We start from the raw sequence: 22058 nt of genomic DNA, 5'->3' as shown, positions 1-22058 counted from the left end.
CTGAATATTTGCATTTTAATGTTATGCAAGGTTCCCCATTACTGGAGATGTTTGAGAGAGCCCCTATTGTCTCCCTATCTTTCTCCTGATTAGTCAAAAAACATGAACATATTTTAAACCAGTACAACCAAATGTTATTACCGAATCTGCTAAAATGTAATGTTTAAGTAAGAATGTGATGTGTGATTGATCTGTGATGATTAGAGGGGCCGATTGTGCAGATTGGGCAGGGCAGCTGTGGCCAAATAAGTCATTTCACACCATACACATACATTATGGAGTGTATTCATAATTACTGTAGTGTACAGCATGTGGAGAGTATGGTAAATCAAAGTACAAAAACGATGTGAGAAACTTTATTTGTCCCAAAGTGGTAAAGTACAAGAACATCCATAGAATAAAGTATCCAAAAAAATCGAACATTCTAAAACTTTACATTAAATTAAGATACAAAATGAAGGAGAATATAAGAGTAATATACAAGTAGAGTTAAAACGATAAGGCTATAAAGCTCTACATACATTAGTTTATTATTATACATAATAAACCACAGTTGTTAATTGACTTTTCTGTTGTGGATAGGACAAAGAAGGCCCTCCCAATGCAGATCGACGGAGAGCCGTGGATGCAGCCTCCATGCACGGTAACTACACACATGCTACTGACCAAACACTGATATGGATATAAATCTATTCTGAAGACAAGACAGAAAAATTTAGCTCTCTAAACCAGGACAGAAATCTGGACTAAAAACACAAGTGCACAAGTTGAAACCAAAAAAGTTCATATGTAGAGAAACTGACTGTATATAAGAACATTAAAAAAACTGACTGGTGCATTTATTTCTGAATGCCGTGTTTCAAGAAGACATATGACAAATCTGCTTTTAAGAGCTTTTTTAAAGATGTTGTTTTCCTTCACATTTACTCACTCTAGTTGTATCTAGAGTGATTCATGCATGTTTAGTTAATCTTTATTTCCCTGCATTCAAGACGTCATTGCTCTGAAATTTCCTTTTTTCCCGTACACACCCACCTCTCTGTACTTACTTTGTTGTTCAAATATTTCTTTCACTAAGTCATTTTAGATCAATATTACGATTTGAAATATCCAAAACATGAAATAATGATCTACTGGTGTTATAGATTATAGCTATATAGCAGACAAAAGCATAATATGTCTTCGTTAAAATAATGTTAGATAGTTTTGAAACAACAGGGGGTGCTGTTTCTCTGTCTGATGGACTTTAAAGGGGCTGAATTTGATTTTAATTTATTCTAGTCAAGATAAATGCTCTTTACATCATGCAATATTAGAAGAAACAGCTAAATACATAAGCTATGGGCAGGGTCACCTTTGTAATCTAAACAGGTGCATTATTACGGTGCTAAGAATCATGGGACACTTGATTCTCTGTAAATAGTCGACAGAGATTGGAGAATTAGTAGGAGTAAGTGGCTACAAACTAAAACATGTTCTTGATGTATGGTTTGAAATCAGGTACAGGCCCTTTAACTACACATGATACTAAACAATCATGGCTTTTATTCACTGGAGTATTTTCTTATTTCCAGATTATCATCACGCATAAGAATCAAGCCAGCATGCTGATGGCTCCTGCTCAGGCCAAATCAACTGGATTCTTCAAGTAAAACTGACAGTCATGTGTCTAATGTACATAAAACTAATCTTATAAATAATATATGAAATGTTATGAATGTCGATGTAGAAATAACCGTATAAATTCTTCAACGGTCTACATATCGTTCACATATAACCGAAGCATGGCGCTATAGGAATACAAACTGTACACTGCAAAAAATGACTTTCTGCATTGGTTAAAATGATTCAAGATTTTAAAGTTTGTGGTATTTAAAGGTCCTATATTACGCTAAATTGACTCTGTGAGTTTTTAGACATGTTATTATAATGCTGTTACCTCATCAAAAACACACCTGGAGTTGTGTTTTTTCATTCACACATGTTTGAGTAACACTTTATTATTAGTCTGTCTACATCTCTAAAGCTCAAAATGCTCTGTTCCACCTTGTGATGTCATGAAGCTGTAGTTTTCAGGAACATTTTTCCTTTTGTTGAGCAGAAATTGGCAATTCCAGCACTGAAATTATCCAAATGATTCTAGTGAAAGTATGTTTTTAATGAGGAAACAACATTATAACATAGATCAGGAAAAATATGAGCCCTTTAAGTTTTTAGTTTTTTTCTGAAGTTTGTTTTTAAATAAGAAACAATATCATGAAACCAGCCTGAATTTTAGACAAAGTAAAATAACGTAGGTTTTATAAGTAAATAAACCTAAGTTAAATCTTGTCTGTTCTACTCAAATTACAATTGTTTTTAATTAATTGTTTTAACTATAGTAGACATCATTTTTTGCAGTGTATGTTACAGTTACGTTGCATTGTGGCAAAATGACCAAACTTTACCTTTAACAATAGAAACTGTAGAACGCTTTTAGACAAACTGCAAACTACTGCTATAGGCTGGAGACGTGGCCGTTTATGCTTGCTGTGAATGTTAAGCCAGTATTAAACTGGGACGACAACTAGGATAGAACAAGGAGTTAGTCTGCACCTAAACTATGAATAAAATCAGAACTAAACCCGAACTAAATCTGCTTTCAAAGTGGGACTAAAACCAGGACTGAACCAGGACTGTGCAAGGCAATGTAGGAATGAACAGGAATAAACCAAGACTACAGCTAGGACTGAAAGATGGACTAAAACCAGGATTAAATTAGGACTACAACTAGGTCTAAACCACACAAATAAAAACAGGACAGTTAAGTGCCATGAACTAATTCTAAACGACAGCAAAGACAGAAAGTTCTAAGTAAAACTGGTCTAAACCTAAGACTTAAATCAGGACTACACCAGGACTGCAACTTGGACTAAATCTACACTACAAGTGGGACTAAAACCAGGACTGAACTGGGACTATAACTAGAACTAATCCAGGACTAAAACTAAACTGAACCTAAACTAAATCATGACTAAACTGAACCAGGATAAATGTAAAACCAGGCCAAAGACACAAGGAAACCAAGACTAGAACAGGACTAAAATGGATGTCAACATATTGGCCTCAGTATTTCTATTATTTTGTGCACGACGCTGGCTGAAAGCACTAGGCTGTATAAATGGAACGGCAAAGCTTCATGTGCCTTTATTATAATATCAATAATCAATAACTTTGGCTTTAGCAGCAGCATAGCACTGTAGATAGATGTGCACTGACCGAACAGTATTGTGTCATTGAAGGATACACGGCAAAAAATATAAAACTTACACGAGTTACAGTGCCATTCATTTTGAAGATTTGTCTTATTTTAAGTGTTTTATGTGAAATAAAAATATACATTTTAACTTAATCCGTTACATCTGACAATACGAAATAATGCATTTACTTGAAGACAATATATAACTGTGTAGTTTTGACTAGTGTAAATAGTTTTAATAAAATCTAAATAGTTATCTGCCAGTCGTGTAAAAAAACTGCACTATTTAATCAACCTGTCTTTAATGTTTGTCTGCTGCAGATAATTCATCTTAAAATAAAATACTAAAATAAGTTCTGAAAAGAGGATAGATTTCTGGAATTCTGCTGATTTTAACTTGTGTAATTTTTATTTTATTTTTTGCTGTGAATTGGGGGGCTGTGGCTTAATTTATTTACTCTTTTACATTTTTACATATTTGACAAATACTTGAAGGTGTTTGTGGGAACAATAGGACAATCATTGCCAAAGGGGTTTTCTGTGGATCTGAACTGGTGTGAGTAAAACTAGGGATGTCACGATGTCAACATTTTAACAATAATATGTGAAAAGAACCACAATCACATTTTACATTTGTCATATTTATTTCTTTGTTTATTGTTGGTCCCCAGTAGCAAAGTCCATGCAAGTATAAATTATTACTAAAGGTGATTATGTATTTTTTTTGGTGGAGTCTACCACCTGATTAAACCATAGGCATATTGTGATGTATCTCCACGGAGACAAACACCAAGTTAAAGGTTGGATACGTCTGTGGAGAGCCGAGTAATGTAGTAAAGAATGTGAAGGATTTTTGAGCAATAAAACACCTGTAATTTAAAGATCAGGTAGATAGATATGTTTAATACCTTATTTTGGAATATTCCAGGTCAAGAAATAACATCTCGATGAAGATGAGCAGATGGTGGACCCTACACCAGAAAAGTACATAATGCCCCTTTAAATTCTAGCTTATAAATCCACAAATTCACCTAAATCAAACCTTTTGATTCAAATGTATTTATTTCATTGAACATGCGTCTTTAAGTCTGGTTTACATGTTGATACTTTGCAGTGACGTCACGCTAGGGCTGTTCTACATGTATGTCTATGGTGAAATGTTCAGCAGTTACCATGGAGACACAATGCGCACAAAACACAAAAAGTGTTTTAAATGGTCTGAAAACTCGAGAAAAAAATGACATCAGCTGCAAAGTATCAGTAGGTTTATTCATATATTTTTATAGCGTTTTCCAATTATCCTGCAGTAATATTTTGTTATAATTTTTATCCACGATTATGTTAAATTGTTTAATCTTGACATCCCTAGTGAGCTCTGACGGACTGCTGTATTTTAATATTTTCAGAAGCTGACACCACTTTTACTTTTTAGGATTTTGATTCTTAACTAAATAGTTGAGACCAATTTAATATATAGTGTTAATTTAATTGTAATGTAATTTAATATGTAGGGAATGTTGTAGTATATTGCCTGGTAAATAAGAGCATTAAAAACTCAAAAGTGTTTGGTCCATTTATTTCAGGATGCTGTGTTTAAAATAATGTTCGATGGTTTTGAAACAGCAGGGGGCGCTGTGTCTCTCTAGTGGACTTTAACTGTGGTATGGTGGTACTTGAGATTAAATGTAAGTAATAATGAAACTGCATCATGACATCAAATAAACAACAGCAATAATATGTTCTAATGTGTGTGTGTCATTTATTACTTAGAGGTAGAACTGTGTAATGCTTCTGTTGGGGTGGAGACACTATTGATTTGCCTGTAATGTTCCACAGTATGGCATTCATCTTATCAATCTTACATTTATTTAATTATACATATTTTTATTTCTCAAAAATGTCTTGAGCCTTCATTCTTAATATGGCCTCTTCACAGATCTGAACTGCATCTTGGCCTGGAGGTGTCATTGACTTGTCTCCATAGAGATAGATAAGTTTAATGCCTTACTGTGAAACATTCCAGACAAAGCAATAACATTTCAATGGATATGAGCTGGTGGTAGAACCTCCATCGGGAAAGTTACATAGTACAGCTTTAATATTACAGAGTATGATTTTTTCTTCTTTACATGTTTTTATGATGGATAGAAAGGCACCACACAAGGTAAACAAGGCTGGTTTTAGTGTTAAGCCAATTTGTACACATCGGAAAACTACAAAGGTAAGTTGCATCTTGAAAGACGATTAAGAATGAATGAACAAATAAAATTAGAAAACTAAATCAGTAAAAGAAGAAGGCAGAAGACAGTTCGCAAAAAACTGGGGCAGTCAATCAAATTTTAGGGAATTCTGCTCAAGTATAGTTGTTTGACAAGATTGGCCTAACAACTATACACATTATACACATTTGTGGTTCCCTCTATGCAGTTTATTTTATACAAATTCATATTTACAGTAGCTTATATTATAAACAATGTGCACAGTAGATTATGAATAACATACTCTGTTATACATTTTGATGGAGGCAGACAAAGTAAATCAAGTTTAAAAAAGAAAGAAAATAACGACTGAATAAACTCCAAATTCATTTTTTTTTAAAGTCTCAGAAATCCATATTTCAATTATTTCCTTGTTGCATTTACTCTGACTAAACCAGACCTGAACAAAGTCTAACCTAGAACTGAACTAGGTCTAAACTATTATGAATATGAATGCATTGTTATAAACTGTGGTTGAGGTGAAGTAAATAAAAAAGTAAAACTAGTAAAATGCAATCTCAGTGGTTGTAAATAGATGGAAAACTAATGGAAGAAATTGAGTTACCAGGTTGAGGGGGTAAAGTGGCCTGATACTTGCCGATTAGTAATCATCTTTTTATAGATCTTGGTTTTCTGTTTTTTTTTTTTGTTTTGTTTTTTTTTGTTGTTGTTGTTTTGTTTTGTTTTTTGTTGTTTTTTGTTAGATAATTTTCAGAGCATGTGATCATTTCAGTTTTATAAATAGACATTTTTATTGATCCATGATGAGTAATACTTGTATGATCGGTTTCCCTCCGTGTGTGCGTAGGCGGATACTTGTTTGGGCACGTCCCTCTTTCTGATTGACTCTCCGTTCTGTCAATCCACAAAGCCCCCGCCCACAGCTTATTCAGAAAAAAAACTTGGAGTTCACTCAACGCAGAGACGCACAACTCATAGACCATCCGTGGAGGTTCATACAAAGTTACCAGGAGCCAAAAAGTCACGTTTTTTGTCCAGTTTGCGCACACTTTTACGCACGTACATGAAGCCAAGATGACGTTTAGGAGGGTGAAGAAAGTCAACTCCAGCGGACCAGATAGCGGAGGAAATACTCAAGAAAACGACATTTATTTCCCATCGTCAAAATCCGATAGTTGCAGGACTTCAATGGACTTGCAGACAAAACCATCGGACGTGTACAATTACAAAACTTTGGCGTATTCAGGCGGGACACTACCGAGGAATTTCAAAAAGGTGAGTGGAATTCAACTCTGTGTGAATTAAAGTAGTTTTGTGTGAGAGGGGGGTAAGAAAGGCGACAGCTGGGGCATTGTCAGGTGTCGTTGTCCTATGGGAACCTAAACTTCTCATTCAGAAAGACAAGCGTGGACTCGGCAGCTGTTGTGCAGTTTTTACCGCGTTTTTGCGCTATATTGGGTTTCGTGACAGTTGACAAGATGAGATGATCTAATTTGCCTCTCTCTGTATTGAAAGTTTAAAGCATTTTTTTTCCTCTCTATTCAACTTTTAGTTTAAACTTTTGTAATGATGTAAAATAATAGACCCACAAAATATACAGTGTGATTAATTTCTCAAGGGAAATATTTGCAAATCATTGACAAACCATTTTATGCTGTAGAAATATGAAGAGTAAATATTGATCAATATTAATCATGATTTATTATTCATTTTTGTTTATATGCAGTAGCAAATTTGACATTTCTTTCACAAAACAACCACAGGGCAATTTAAGCCATTACTATACTTGGGGTTAAAAAGTCTTCAAAATGTCAACCAGTCTTTATCATAGATTTTAGTAGTGGTACTAATAAAACAGTGGGTATTGTTGTTCCTTGGCTCTTACGTGAACAGTGTAACTTTTCTTTTCCCTGAAGTTGTGCACACTGTCTACATGAGTGCAATGTCCTTAGTGCTGAGCAGGTCATTATAGGTGATCTATGGCTGTGGACCACCCAGTCTCTCAAAGAGTAACTGCTCTGTCAAGTCTCACAACAAACTGCCCCCTCAGTATACAATTTAGTGTTATAAGGGTTAAACTATATACATCAAATTTGAACGTTGGAAGGCAAAAAACTGTTAACGTCTTTGCCTATTGCTGGAAAAAGCAAAAAATGTAAGACTCATTAATCCACAAGGTTAATTACTCAGCCATGACAGTTCAATTGTACAATAAAACATTATTTGAAACTCAAAACGACAAATAGAAAAGTTATTGAAATATGAATACAATACGTAAAGATACTGGCCTCCTTTGTTGTATTTGCTGTCATGGATGCAATGGGAAATTTGCACACTAGGACTTTCTAGCATTTGAGAAATAATCTTGAATTTTACGTCAGCTGGTTCTTCTGTTCTGAAGTCTCTTGTCTCAATCAGGAAGTTCTGGCATCCTACATATCCCCATGATATCTTCCCTGCTGGAGAACTATGTACATATAGTTGGGTCTTTGGATCAGACAAACTCACCATAGACTTCTTCTTTGGGACACTGTTAGTGGAGGGCTCTGTATCCTGCTTATGTTTTGGTCCAGTCTCTGCTTATTTTGGTGTTCATGTGCCAAAAGTGACATTTTAGCTCAAAGTCAGTTTAAACGGGATGGGGAAAACTCGCACTCCACTGTCAGAGAGGCCACAGTCTGCCCATAACTAAACAGTAAAATGTGCACAAGAGGCTGGAATGCTACAACTACTGGGATGTCAAAGTGTTGAGCTACTTATATTGTGGAATTAATCAAAATCAGCACCAACTTTTATACCAACTGTTTTTTTTTCTTTTACAAAGTCTCAGAGATTCAGTCCTTAGTTATTTTCCAGGGCATTTATTCTTATTAAACCAGAACTCATTTTGGAGTGAACCATGTAGAATCTAAATACAGGTTTAATCTTGGTTTGAACAAACAAGTTTTAAACTAGGACTAAACAATTTCTATCTAAATCATTCTACAATAGCAACATTTAAACTAGAATAGCAATATAAAATAATTAAAGGAAGAATTTTAACTAACTACAAAAGAACTCAACCAGGACTCAAATATAATGTTTAGATTTTGCACTTCAGCATTTATTTTGATGTTTACAGCCCTCATTTTCCAACATAACAACTACAACAGTGCATTAGCCAGTATACTGTCCAGAAACAGGACCTCCAGCCTGGACTCTACTATTGCTCTGTGTGGGTATTTGCTGAATAAATGCCCCCATTGAGGCTGCACTGGGACAATTCTGTAAGTGTTGGAACTTAAAGAAAGCAACATTTTACCACCAGGGCCAGTAGCACAAAGCAGTCTTTTACATGGGCTACAGAAAAGCATTGACTTTGAGTGGCTTCATTTTAAGTGATTTAGTGGCGTTTTTTTGGGACAGATACCTTTTGTGTTGACATAGGTAGTGACCCTGTGTTGCTTTGGGTTTTTACTCACTGGAGTTATTGTGGCACGGGGCCCAATGTTTACATGTAGGTCTATGTTTTCTTAAAGGAGCTGGAATTAGCAGAAATTGCTGTAAAGTGCTACCAAACCCAATAGGTCAACAGTAAAAACGTCTGAGCCACTTTTAGTCCAGGGCAAAATTACTGGTAGACCTGTTTTTATGTTTTCAGCAACTATAACTGAAGTTACCGTAAGACTTACTAGTGTCAAAAGTATCAACAAACTAGTATCAGAAGTCAATACTCATTTGAGCAGGTATCAAAACAAAAAAAAAATCACATCAACAGGACAGAAGTCAACCTTTTCTGAATAGTGTTAGAATGATCTTGAACTGTATCAGGACAAGTGTAAGACCACATACACTAGTATATGCCTATGGACCGCTATGGAACCTAACTGGGCCCCTAAGCAGATCTTTATTCGACCCACAATAGAGAAATTTCAGTGTTGTTACAGAAACGTACAAGGCGAACAGCAGTAGAATAAAATACCATCACAGTGTAGATAATATTGAAGATAAATAAGTATTTTGATAGCCCTAAAAAGTAAATATCCCAAATATAATCTATATTTTTATGACGTCAAAAGTTATTCTTAAATCCATTCTTAGTCAGTTATTCTTAAATAATATTGGTTTGGTGATAAAAAACATTTGAATAAGAGTAAACAAGATTTCCACAGCTTTTTATTTTTGCTTTACGTCATGTTTCTCATCATTATGAAATTGCCCTATAGACATGTGACTAATCTAGAGCAATAACAAGTCTAACATTAGATAGCTATTACATTGTGAGTAGAGTAAATAAGGTTACCTGGCTGGCACGCAATTCTGGTTTCACTACACTGTTTTTACCCAAACACAAAACAGATACACGTGTGCAGACTCTACGTAAACCAGTTGATCAAGTCTAAAGTTTACAGGAGGTGGCTCCAGGAAGTGAGCCGGGGAAAGCCTGAAGTGGTGGAGAATGTTTTTTCAGGTTTGTGCCAATTTTGACGTCATGTGATTTTTGTTTTGACAGAATGGAGGACTGCAGAAGTGGAAGCCTCTTACACAGACCCCAGAACCACAAAGGTACTACATGGAAACACTTCTATTGCTTCTTTAACTATGACCAAGTTCAACATCAGGTGTATATAAAAAAAGAACCATCTTTGCTTTATTAGCACCCAAGATGAAAAAATGAAATGAAAAAAGAGAATCCGTAAATTAAGTCTTCATAGTGGCTGAACCGATTTAAAACCAGGACTTGAGTTTGTCTAAAACAGGAAACTGGGTGTAACTCAGGATCTAATAAAGGATGTAACTGGAGACCAAACCAGGACCAAACCAGGACCAAACCAGGACCAAACCAGGACCAAACCAGGACCAAACCAGGACCAAACCAGGACCAAACCAGGACCAAACCAGGACCAAACCAGGACCAAACCAGGACCAAACCAGGACCAAACCAGGACCAAACCAGGACCAAAAATGTATTGTCAAAAGAAGCCCAAATATCAGCTATGATCAGGCTGAATTTTTATCTGGTTGGATTTTAAAACCACATTATTGATAGAGGAATTCCTGCTTCCATCTGAAAACAACCAACTGTACAAAAGTAGTCCCAAATTCTCATACATTTTCATGAGTTGTGGTCTGTGCATATTAGATTTCTCTGTGACGTCCTTCAGTCTGCCAGTATTATAAGCGCTGTGACGTCCACAGAGTTTGGACATAGAGGATGTCCTGTCTAACCGCACTGTCTCTGCTTATGCAATTTAGATAAGATGACTTAAGCAATGCACAGTACATTTCAGTGTCTCCAGGAAATTTTGTACAGATAATCACAGATATCAAAACAAGGTAGGCTTTTAATCATTGCCATTTAAAAATAGTAAAATCTCTTCCTCCACAACCTGAACTCCAAACCACATGCTTTTTCACATCCAAAGACATCACAACATTGCATAATAACAATTGTCATTTTCCATAAGACCTAAATCATTATTTTTGGGTACTCTACAAAATATATGTAACTTCTGGTGGAGGGAATGCCACTTACTTGTCTCCATGGAGATGTCATTGTTTTTTCCTGGAATTTTTCGCTGTATGGCATTAAACTTGGGGTGCTTACCTTCACAGCATTCAAGACTAAGCAATAACTTCTCCATGGACAGAAGCAAGAGACGCTTCCCCCCAACCAGAAAAGTTGCACAGTGCATGACCATTAATGGATCAAGTGTTTCTCATGTTATACTGATGTTTTTTTGTTTTGTTTTTTTTACAGAAAGGTGGTGGAGCTAGAGAAGAGTGATGAGGAGACGTTTGGTTTTGAGATCCAGGTGAGATTAAACTCTACCTCTCCCGGCTCCTCCCAGGTTCTTTTAACCGGATCAGCCTCTTCTCTGTCAATGCTGTCGTAATCTGACTATAATCCTGTAAAAGGCCTTTTGCTAATCCCACAGGAGGTTCAGAGGAAATATGCACCTACTCGACACGTGCCTAAGTCTTGTGATGGAATGTTGAGGATTAAATAACGATTCATCTTAATAGTGAATCAATAGTGAAGTATTAGAAAGAAAAATAAACAAATGTACTAGGCTTAAACATGGCTAAACTGGTTAAAACTGGGTGTAAACTAGGACGGCTGGTACAATTTACTTTAAAATCTTAACCAGATGATTTATAATTATTTGGCCATCATTGAAATGCATGACTGTTGTTTACTTGGTGTTCATTTATTATTACCGCCATTTCCATTTAACCAAAATTGGGTTAAGAAGTCCTAGTTCAGTCCATGTTCAGTCCATGTTCAGTCCATGTTCAGTCCATGTTCAGTCCATGTTCAGTCCATGTTCAGTCCATGTTCAGTCCTGGTTCAGTCCTGGTTCAGTCCTGGTTCAGTCCTGGTTCAGTCCTGGTTCAGTCCTGGTTCAGTCCTGGTTCAGCCCTGGTTCAGTCCTGGTTCAGCCCTGGTTTAGTCCATGAATCACTGCTGGAGGTTAATTGAGTCTTGACGTCAAAAAGTCTCCCAAACTACAACACAAACTTATATCTTCACACCTTCATAGACTCCTAGACATTTCAGAACATGTTTGTAAATGATTAAACTACAGGAACAAAATTTTTTAATAAAAACAATATTTCATTCTTCGCAGAGGACATTCTATTATTTTTACGATTTGATAACTGTGTCAACTCAAATAGCGGGATTCATTGTGCATTCCTACTATCAGTATCAGTATTCAGGGCTCTGTACATCTCATGATCCTCTCTATTTCAGTCTGTGTGGTTTGCTCACATGCACTAGTACCTGCTCTACACAACAGACAGCAGCTTTGCACATTTGACCTCTGAATCTTCTGTGGTCTGAAGTCTCCCTCTGGCCACTATCTACAATACCTCCTCTGTGTCTCAAAATAGTCTTGAAATAGTTTGAAAACACATTTTCTCACAACGCACTTTGGTTTGGACTTTCTTAGTGGCCCGATCACATGGAAATGCCTTGCAGGACTACAGAACTACAGCACTGAAGGAAGCTGTTATATTTATGGCTGCGCTGTAGACTCCCACCCTTCCTGTGTCCACTGTAGTTAGAAGGAAGTCCACTGAGCAAAAGGACAAGGGGCTGTGGGAGTTTGAAGTTTGAAATGAATAGTTTGTGAAATATTGTGATTAGATTTGCGATTTATGTTTTGATATGATTCTGTTCAAAGTTAATATTTTAAAAGTGTCCAGAAGAATTGGAAAAAAATATATAATTATAAACTGATAAACTGATGCAAATGTAGATCTAAACGTCAGGGTTATCAGTTTTTAAGCAGAATAATATAGTTTTGTTGTTTGTGAAAGAAATTATGGGACTGCTAATTGCATCTATTCAAATTGCTGTTTCAATTTCACCCCGATTAAACTTGCTGCACTAGTTTTTGTTCAAATAATGTCATCATATTAGACGGGGCTTATAGGTTAAAACTGAGGTTGAGAATGGGTTGATTTTTGTAGGTTTATGCCTTTTCTAGTGACTACAACTAAAATGTTTTACAAGATTTAAAATGTTACAAACAAAAATAATTGGATTTCATGATTATATTTTTACAAATTATGTCTCAAAGAAATAATTTCATGCTCTGCTCCCTGTGATACCTGTAAATTCTGAACCCAGATGCTACTTTTCAGGTGAACGATCCCCCGCCTGCTTGTTTCCATGGAGATGGTATTGCTTTGCCTGAATTAATCCACAGTATGACATATAAATAAATATATTTAGATGTTTTTAATACCTTAAAAAACATGCTCTCTACTTGGAACGTGTAACTTGACCTTATGGTGCCTCCTGCTTGTCCTCATGGTGTTATATATGTAATGCCATTCAGACAAAGCTATAACATTTTCATACAAGAGGGGAAGCACACATCCACCAGAAAAGTTACACTGTACACCTTTTAGTCAGATGGATGGGTCTCTGTACTATTTTATCTTTCTTATTTTCATTTTGTCATAACCAAACCTTCTCAGAATTTTTGCAACTTTCCCATGTGCGCTCCTTGGAGACATTCAAATGTCTCTTGTGACCGTAGTAACCGGTCTAGTCTGTTTGAACCTGCTTGGTGAGGGGAAACTGCAGCGTTTTTGTCTGACTCAGAGCTGCACGACAGGGGGAAGTTCAGCCTGACCCTTACACAGAAATATAAAAACCGAAACTAAGAAGCAGCAATGGAACAAAGTTTAACCATGGCAACAAAGCAATTTACACGTGATATTGTCAAATAGATTGTAATAATAGTTCTATAGTTTAAATATAGTACTGAATCATTAACTGCTGTTGAATTTAAGGGCACATTATGGAAATTTACAACAGAGGGTCAGCCACCTGCTTACCTCCATAGAGACGTTATTGCCTTGTCTGGAATGTTCCACATTACGGCTTTAATCCAGGGAGACGATCAGCTGATGTTTTTGTTATTTTTATTTGATGTTGACAATAAAAACACTTCAATTCAGTTTCAAGAAAGATCAGTTCAATACCAGATTGTGAAACATTGCACAATGCATCAACATCCCCATGAAAAGCAAGTGATAGAAAGTGACCACCCCATCAGAAAAGTTACATAGTGCTCCTTTAAATCTGGTTCTATACACTCGTCTTCATTTTCTACTTGACCCTTCAAAAGTCAAACAGCCCGTCTACCCAGGATTGTATAAATTGTTAATGTTTCAAATGATATGTGTGCAGAGTTAACTAATTCACACACCTTACACTTGAAAAGAATGAAACACTATTTCCAAATTTTTCAGCCCCTTTAGAAAAACTGTAAAGATGCTGTAATCATTAATTCTCTAAGGGCTGTGCTGGTTTGCATGTTACTGTTCTACCAAACTTCAGCTGAACTTCTAAAGTACAACAGCTTTTCCTGATTTGCATAACTGTCCCTCTATTCAGCTCATTTACATCTTATCTGATCTCCTCCACTGGTCTGTCCTTTCTGTCCTTTCGTCATTCTGTACAGCTTTTTTAGGCCTCAGTAAATTAAAATGTCAAACACCATTACGTTAAAACAAGTTCACAGTAGCGGGTCTAAAATATTTGAGTGTCTCTTTTTGCTCTCTATAGAATGTAAAACTGGCCATTTTCTTTGGGAGTTACGCCACCTGTTTGTCTCCATGGAGATTTTACCTTTGCTTGTAATATTTCAAAATATAGCGTAAAACCTATCTTGCATTTAGTCAATTATAGGTGTTTTAGTGCTAAGAAAAAACATGAGTTCTTGCTGAGAGTTTGGTCACCTCTGACAGATCTGAGCAGTAATTCAGCCTGGTGGTGTCACATTCTTTTCAACATGAAGATAGATAAGTTTAATGCCATACTGTGGAACCTTACAGACAAAGTGCATCTATTAATTTAAAAATCATGTCCAATCATGTCTTACCAAACTGCACTATCTGTCCCACTTTTCCGACTTTCTGAACTGGTCACCTGAACCTCTCTTTTTCTATAATTCTCAGACTTATGGACTGCATCACCAGGACCAAAACACAGTGGAGATGTGCACGTTTGTCTGTAAAGTGCATGAGGATTCCCCAGCACAACGCTCCGGACTCAAAGTTGGTGAGTTATGGTCTTTTTTTTTTTTTTTTTCTATTTAAAAACATCTAAAAATAACTCCAGAATAGACGTAAGTGTGACCAAGTTCTGTGACAGTTTGATGTTTGCCAACTGCCACCTCAAATGTCTACAGAGGCGCTCCTTATTTGGGCAGGGCTTTAAGGAAGTCCAAATGTTTACAGACTAATTTTCCAGCGCACAGTCACACAGTTTATCTAAGCAGTGTGCGCAAAATTACCTCTCTTAGTCATAGTTAATGATGTCTAGATATTTATGATCAAAGTAGATGAATGGTTGGTCCAGTAGTTACTGTGCCACAATTAGCAGGACTTAATTTACATGGAGAAGTGCACAAGACTCATTGACCTTATGTGGCAATTCTTAGCTAAATATTTCTAGTAAACAGCATGAAAAATCTCCATGGAAATGTTATTGCTTTGCCTGGAATGCTCCTCAGTAGGGCATTAAACGTATCTTTAGCAATAAATACACCTGTAATTGAATTATGCAAACATTTTAAACACTTAAAAAACATGCATCCTTATTGTGAGTGGGGTTGCCTCTCAAAAGATGTGACTCGTAACTTGGCTTGGTGTTGTCATCTGTTCGTCTCAATGGAGATAGAGAGTGAACATTTCTGGCAAAGCACAAACAAAGGAGACAAACAGAACCGTTTAGATGTCGAATAAATAAATTAGTAAGTTAGTTTAGTTGGTTAGTTTATAAACCCTGACGAAAAAATCAAAAATGCTTAACCTAGCTCGAAAAGGAAGGGGGTGAAGAATAATTTCTCCAATCAAAATGAAATAAGGTTGGAGTTGCACTACTAGTTGCACTCCTGAGCGTGACATTTGCCACTTCGTTAGTTCTTTTCTTGTGCGTCTGAGTTTCACTTCCTACATTCTTGTTGAGGTTAGTTCATTGTTCCTCTAAACCTGCAACACAATGACCTCATAGCTACGGTCAGATAAAGCGGAGGATTTGAAAAGAGGGAAGACATGTGCGTTCATCTGTGGATATAAAAAGAATTGAGGTTTGGTACAATTTGCAGACCATAATTGGAATATAAATGATTTGATGTATTAGTAAAAATGTGTCATCAAAAATTCTAAAGCAGCATTAAGATTAAATATAGGTCGAAAAAACATTATAATTTTAGGCTCTGTAAGGGGGAAATTTGGAAACATTACAATATATTCTTGTCATAGGAATATTGTGTTGACTAATTTTGCTGTAATGCATTTGCACATATAACACGGAAAACTGGGACTAAACTACCTAACTCTGAACTAAACCTAGGTTAGACTAGGACTAATCAAGGACTAGAACAGGACCAAACCAGGACTAGGCTAGGACTGAACAAGGACTAGAACAGAACTCAACCAGGACCAAACAAGGACCCAAACCTCAATCTAAACCCGGACTTGAACAGAGCTGGAACAGGACCCGACCAGGACCCAAAAAGAGACCAAACCAGGACCAAACCAGGACCAAACCAGGACCAAACCAGGACCAAACCAGGACCAAACCAGGACCAAACCAGGACCAAACCAGGACCAAACCAGGACCAAACCAGGACCAAACGCAGCTTTTGTGATATGTTGTACAGTCTCGTTGAGTTTTAAAGTGTAAATGAGAGTTGCTACTACAGTCACTCACCCATTGACTTTGAGGAGGTTTTATTTAGTGGCTCCTTGGATGAAGTGTCTGCCACGTTTCCACATTTGTGTCACACATGAGGTTTATGAGCTATAAAAGAGAGATGAGTCTGCTCTGTTGAACATGTGGCCTGTTTCTCTCATTCTATCCAAAGCTGCTGTTGTGTCCTTAGGCAAGACACTCCACTAGTCTTGCCTCCAGTCTCTGTGTACAATGGTCTATGGCTAAATGTTAAGTATATAATTGAGATTTTTCAAAGGGTTGTCAAAGTAATCAATATCCTGATGATAATTCATTCTAAAACTAGTATCAAGAACATAAATAAATAGGATAAAATGAGCTGTCTTGGTCTAAAAAGGTTTTCTTAATCATTGTTGTGGCACTGAAACCAGTATCAATCCTCATACTTGATATCAAAATCAAGTTTGAAGTTTTAGTATTCCAGACAACATGAAACATTCTCATTACATTTAAACACCCAGAAACATCAGCATTTCAGAAGACAGTTTAGAGATCTAAACTACAGGGTTGTCAGGTTGTTACATGGCTTCATAAAGAGTGGACGTTCGGCTCTCTACATAACTGCAGCCTTTGTGACTAGAAAATGGCAAATATAAAATTTTCGATTTTGCAGGTGACACCATCTCCAGTGTGAATGAGGCCGCAGTGGAGGGATTTCGACATAAAGAAATCGTGCAGCTCATCAAGGCCTGTGGAAACTCTCTCAGGTGTGTACTTTTCAGGTACTTTTTTCCATAATCTAGAGTAATCATAATTTTCACAATTTCTCTTTTTTTGAGAATTACATCAAAGAGAATATGAAAAATAATTCTATGGCTGTTCTAGAATAGACTCTTAAGATAACCAGTGCACCTTAGTTGAAGAAATTGTGATATTTTAATTCAGAATAACATTATCAATACAGTGCAGAATGCTATGCACTTCAAACAGTCACCTAAAAATAGTCATGAACATAATTCATTACCATAGTTTCAACTTCCCCTTTTGTTTAGTATACGTCTAATAAAAACACTCTTTTTCCTTTCTTCTTTTAACTTGCTTGTAAAACGGTAAAAGGTCAATTAGCGAGCCCCATCTGTACGCTTAAAAGAAACCTATAAAAACTGTGAGGTTAACCACTACACAGTCTAAAGCCATGCAGGCCATGTTACAGACCCTACACTTCAAATTACACTAGCAGCTCCTCATGGTGTAAAAGCATTAAATACAGTGACAACATCATGTGATTCAAAGCATTCACTACCATAAAAGTCAATAGAAACTGTATGTTAGTTGGCCTTCTCTTGTTTTCCTTTATAAAGTGTGAAACATGGATTTAAACTGACTGTAAGGCTTATGAAAAGAGCCTTTGATTTGGTTTCTCGAAATTCCTGTTTTGAGTCATCATAGTTTTTGTTTTTTTTATAAAGTTAATTTTCTCTGTCATTTTTTTAATCCTGGTTATTTTCTTGTTTACAGACTAGAGACAGTTTACAGCGACACGATACGCAAAGCAGAACTGGAGGCAAGACTGCAGTATCTAAAGGTAGTTTTTTATCACTATTTTGTTAAATTTTTTTGTGTTTAGTTTGTTGGTGCATGGGTTGTACAGTAGAATACATTTTCGGTAAATTTGGCAGTGTTGTCAGTTGGTTCTGTTGGGTAAACCATCAACTGTCAACACAGAGAAAATAATGTAATTATTTTTTACACTGTTTTAAAATTGACATCAGTGGTAAAACATAAGTCTATCTATTTTGAATAAATTATTAGTTAGGCCTTGGAGCTTCTACACTGTCACCACAATATTGCATTTTCTTGGTAATATGCCATATAATTCTGACATATATAGCCTATTTAAAATTTCAGTTGTTTTGGAGATGAGCAGATTTTGAAAGTCCAAGAGGAGTCCCATCCAAAGATAAATCAAACTTGTGCACAAATATCACTTTTATAGCTGCAGATTATGCAAAATTGTGGTTAATTTTATCATCCATTCACACTTTGTTCAATCTCTTGAATCTCTTGAGACATTTACAGGCACATTTCTGATAGATCTGTGGCCACATCACCAGAATAGAGTCAGACGGGCAATATTAAAAATTTATAATTAATGTTTAAAGTAGCCAAGGCAGTAGTTACTATGTCCACTCTAGTGTTCTCTACTCCACCCTGGTTTCTCATTGTGCATTTGCTTTGTCAGGGTGGTGCTTGGTCATTGTTAGTCAGCAGTCACATTTAGCCCACAGCTTGTTCACCTGTCCTCCGTTAGCAGCACCTGTTTGGCTAGCAGCCTTTAGCTCTCTGCACAAAACAGACGCTGTCCACATTCTTATACGTCGACAGTGAATTCCACCCCGAACAAGTGGCTTTAAGTGGATGAGTTTTGACAAGATCGGCAGCAGCTGTCTCAGTCTAAACCACTGAGGGCCTGATAGTTAGGCCTATATAATATTGTAAAACTATCTTTTAAATGATAAAAAGTCCTCAAAATGTCTCCTGTAATAGAAAGCATAAACCCATGAATAGCCAAATGTAAGCATATATAGTGAATTTTAGTGTATTTAACCTAAAACTCTTAAAGACTTGCAAAAGGTCTCTACAGCGTAAACTTTCTTAATGAGATATTTTTTAGTTTCAAAATTTTAGAGCAAACTTTGTAATTAAAAAAATGTCTTTGCCGCTCCCCTGAACTAGAAGATTTCCAAGTTTAGGCACTATTCTTTATCAAGAAACAATTCACTGGCAGAGGTCTACGCTTCTAATTTTCTTTCTTCATCCTTTTAATATTATGTGTGCAGTTTTGGAGCATTTATCAACTTTTGTGCACAATCTTTTATTTAGAGATATTTGTATGTGTCTTGTTTGTTTTGCTGGACACTGTAGCTCCTCTGTCGGACACATATGGGATCATTACTGGAGCATGTGGTCACACATTTTTCACATTGCTCTCAAATTGATGCATTAAACAGCTCTACTATTATTTCCTGATGTTTATGCATGCTTTGCTCTTTTGTGTTTTGGAGAAGTCGTACATCAAATTGTCAGATGACCTTTTCATTCATTGGCTAACATCTGCAGTTTAACCTTTTACTATTAGTTCCACATCAATATGTTACTATTACAAATTTACATATGTTTTTTTTTTTTTTTTTTTTTTTTTTTGCAAACTCTTCATGAGAAATGGGACGAGTATCGGTCACTGATGGTGCAGGAGCAGAGGCTTGTGCATGGTAAGTTTATAGGAATTAATTAAAGAAGAAGGGATTTAGTTTCATATACCTTTACCCCATAAATAAACTGTGTAAATAAATCAACCCCTATTTGTCAAAAAATAAAAAAGTAAATGCTGGTGGAAAGTACGCCACCTGCTAGTCTCCACAGAGATGTTATTGCTTCTTCTGGAATGTTACCCAGTATGGCATTGAACTTTTCTGTCACCGTGGAGACAAGTTAAGGGTCTGATCTGTTGAGAGATGAGAGGTGATTGAGGAAATTGTAGATGAATTACTTTAATGTAATATTGTAGGACATTCTGGGCAAATCAATCTCCGTGGAGACAAACAGGTGGCACGCTCTCTACCAGAAAAGTTACATTGTGCACCTTTAATACTAAATACATAAATACAAAAGACATAATACATAAAGCTTATGTCTTAAGCCCATATCAGAGTATGCTTACTTTTATATCATGATCAAATTCATTTACATTATAGACTAACGACTAACGCTAGTTAGTCGTAAGAGTAAGTTAAACACTGAATGTTCTTTTGTTTTCCAGGTATAGTGATGAGCGACGCTGCTATATACGAGTCCCTGGAGCTGGCTGGGATCTATGGCAGCGTGGGCACCCCCAGTCCCATCACGGCTCCGAGGGGCACCAGGGGAACGGACAGTACCAGCAGCAGTGCCAGCCTCCTCAGCACCGCAACCGACGACGATCCGCTCTACCAAACGTGCATGTATCAACCCGACGGCAGCGTGGACTCTGATCACGCCAATCAAAACGCTAAACAAAAACCACTGCGGTCGATCCAGAGGCGGCTACGTCCTGCTAGTGAACTCTTTACTACGGCTAAAACGCACCTAACTCGCAGCGCTAGTACAAGAAGCTACACCAGGCCACAATCGGCGACAATAACCCCAGCGGAAAAGCAGGGAGGGTTTAGCTCTCTGCAAAGGAAAAATAAACCAAAAAGCTTTCGAAGGCGGCTTTTAAAATTCATTCCGGGTTTGAACTTGCCCCTAGAGGAGGAAGAGAGCAAATTATAACCAGCAATAATAGAAATAAGTTGTGATCATGTGATGTTGTAACACTCTGAAGGGTCTGTAGTTTAAACAGATGGAGGACAGGGCTGAATTTGCTGTGTCTGATGCAGATGTGTTGACCTGGTTCATGGTTAATATCTCTGCAATTACAGGGGCCTATCGACAGGAAACAAAAACTGGCACAAAGGTCAGAACAAGGTGGTTGAATTTATTTTTATTTCAATGTCAAAAAGTGGTAACATTGTTCAAATACACTAATATTAATGTAAAAATGTATTGGGGATTTTTGTTGTTTTCAGTACAAATTCATGGGATATAAGGGTGATGGAAAAACTAGGACTGTTGCCATTGCAATACCAAACAAAATATAAGAAAGTCCTCAAAATGGCAGCTATAAGTGGAAACTGAAACCCTACATGAATATACTATAGGCTAACTTTATAAAATATAAAAGTTTGTCATTTAAGAGCCTAATAACGCTTATTATTGTATTATATAGAACCTTTAAGTTAATAACACAGACATTAGACATTTTTGTATTCTCACTATGTAGTTTTTTATTATATATATCACCCATAAAGTAACACTGGTCCTGTCCTCCATCTACAAAATGAAAGCAAACTATTGTGGTTAATGCTAAGACCCAAAGACGTACAGCACCAAAGAGTGAAAAGAGATGGACGTGGTTCTGTGTTTGTGAATAAGACTAATGGACATTTCAAGAGGCCTTTCTAAGTTTGTACATAACTTGTGTTTAAGTTATTTATTTATTTTAATTTGTCAATGTACAGAATCCTTTTTGTTCTGTTTTTACTGCATGCACGACAAATAAATACATTTGCTAACATTAAAATGAAGATTCTGTAAAAACAACCTTTTGTAAGTTTTTAGGCTTGTCTTATTTTTTACCCAAGTTTCTCAAAATAAACAACTGGCATTTTTGTACTTTATGCCTGTTATTCAGTTTTGAATAGGAGTTTTCTTCGCACACCATAAGGGTTGATGGGAAAAAGATGGGAAAACGGTTAAAATCAGGAAAGATATCAACAAATGGCTTATTTTGTAGCGTGGTTTATGTTTTCGTTTTAGGGAAATTTCATGAACACAACTTTAA

The 22058-nt window shown here is 36.4% G+C and overlaps 2 protein-coding genes across 2 annotated transcripts in view; both read left to right on the top strand.

Annotated features, from left to right (window-relative positions):
* The window catches only part of dgkaa (diacylglycerol kinase, alpha a), a 48936-nt gene extending 43960 nt beyond the window's left edge, over positions 1-4976 (top strand). The window contains exons 23-24 of the mRNA XM_033969127.2: positions 583-643; positions 1575-4976. Of these exons, the coding sequence (XP_033825018.1) occupies positions 583-643; positions 1575-1652 (139 nt within the window). The 3' untranslated portion in view covers positions 1653-4976. The remainder of the gene's footprint in view (positions 1-582; positions 644-1574) is intronic.
* A 1456-nt stretch (positions 4977-6432) lies between these two features.
* On the top strand, positions 6433-21814 carry tamalin (trafficking regulator and scaffold protein tamalin). Its single transcript, XM_033970252.2, has 8 exons — positions 6433-6732; positions 9950-10002; positions 11198-11252; positions 14917-15019; positions 17310-17403; positions 18155-18221; positions 19842-19908; positions 20457-21814. The coding sequence occupies exons 1-8, from the start codon at positions 6532-6534 to the stop codon at positions 20945-20947; spliced, it is 1131 nt and encodes a 376-aa protein (XP_033826143.1). The 5' UTR covers positions 6433-6531; the 3' UTR covers positions 20948-21814.
* The last annotated feature ends 244 nt before the right edge of the window (positions 21815-22058 follow it).

The sequence above is a fragment of the Periophthalmus magnuspinnatus genome, chromosome 7, assembly GCF_009829125.3.
Source record: "Periophthalmus magnuspinnatus isolate fPerMag1 chromosome 7, fPerMag1.2.pri, whole genome shotgun sequence".
NCBI lineage: Eukaryota > Metazoa > Chordata > Actinopteri > Gobiiformes > Gobiidae > Periophthalmus > Periophthalmus magnuspinnatus.
This window is presented reverse-complemented; position numbering and strand designations above follow the sequence as displayed.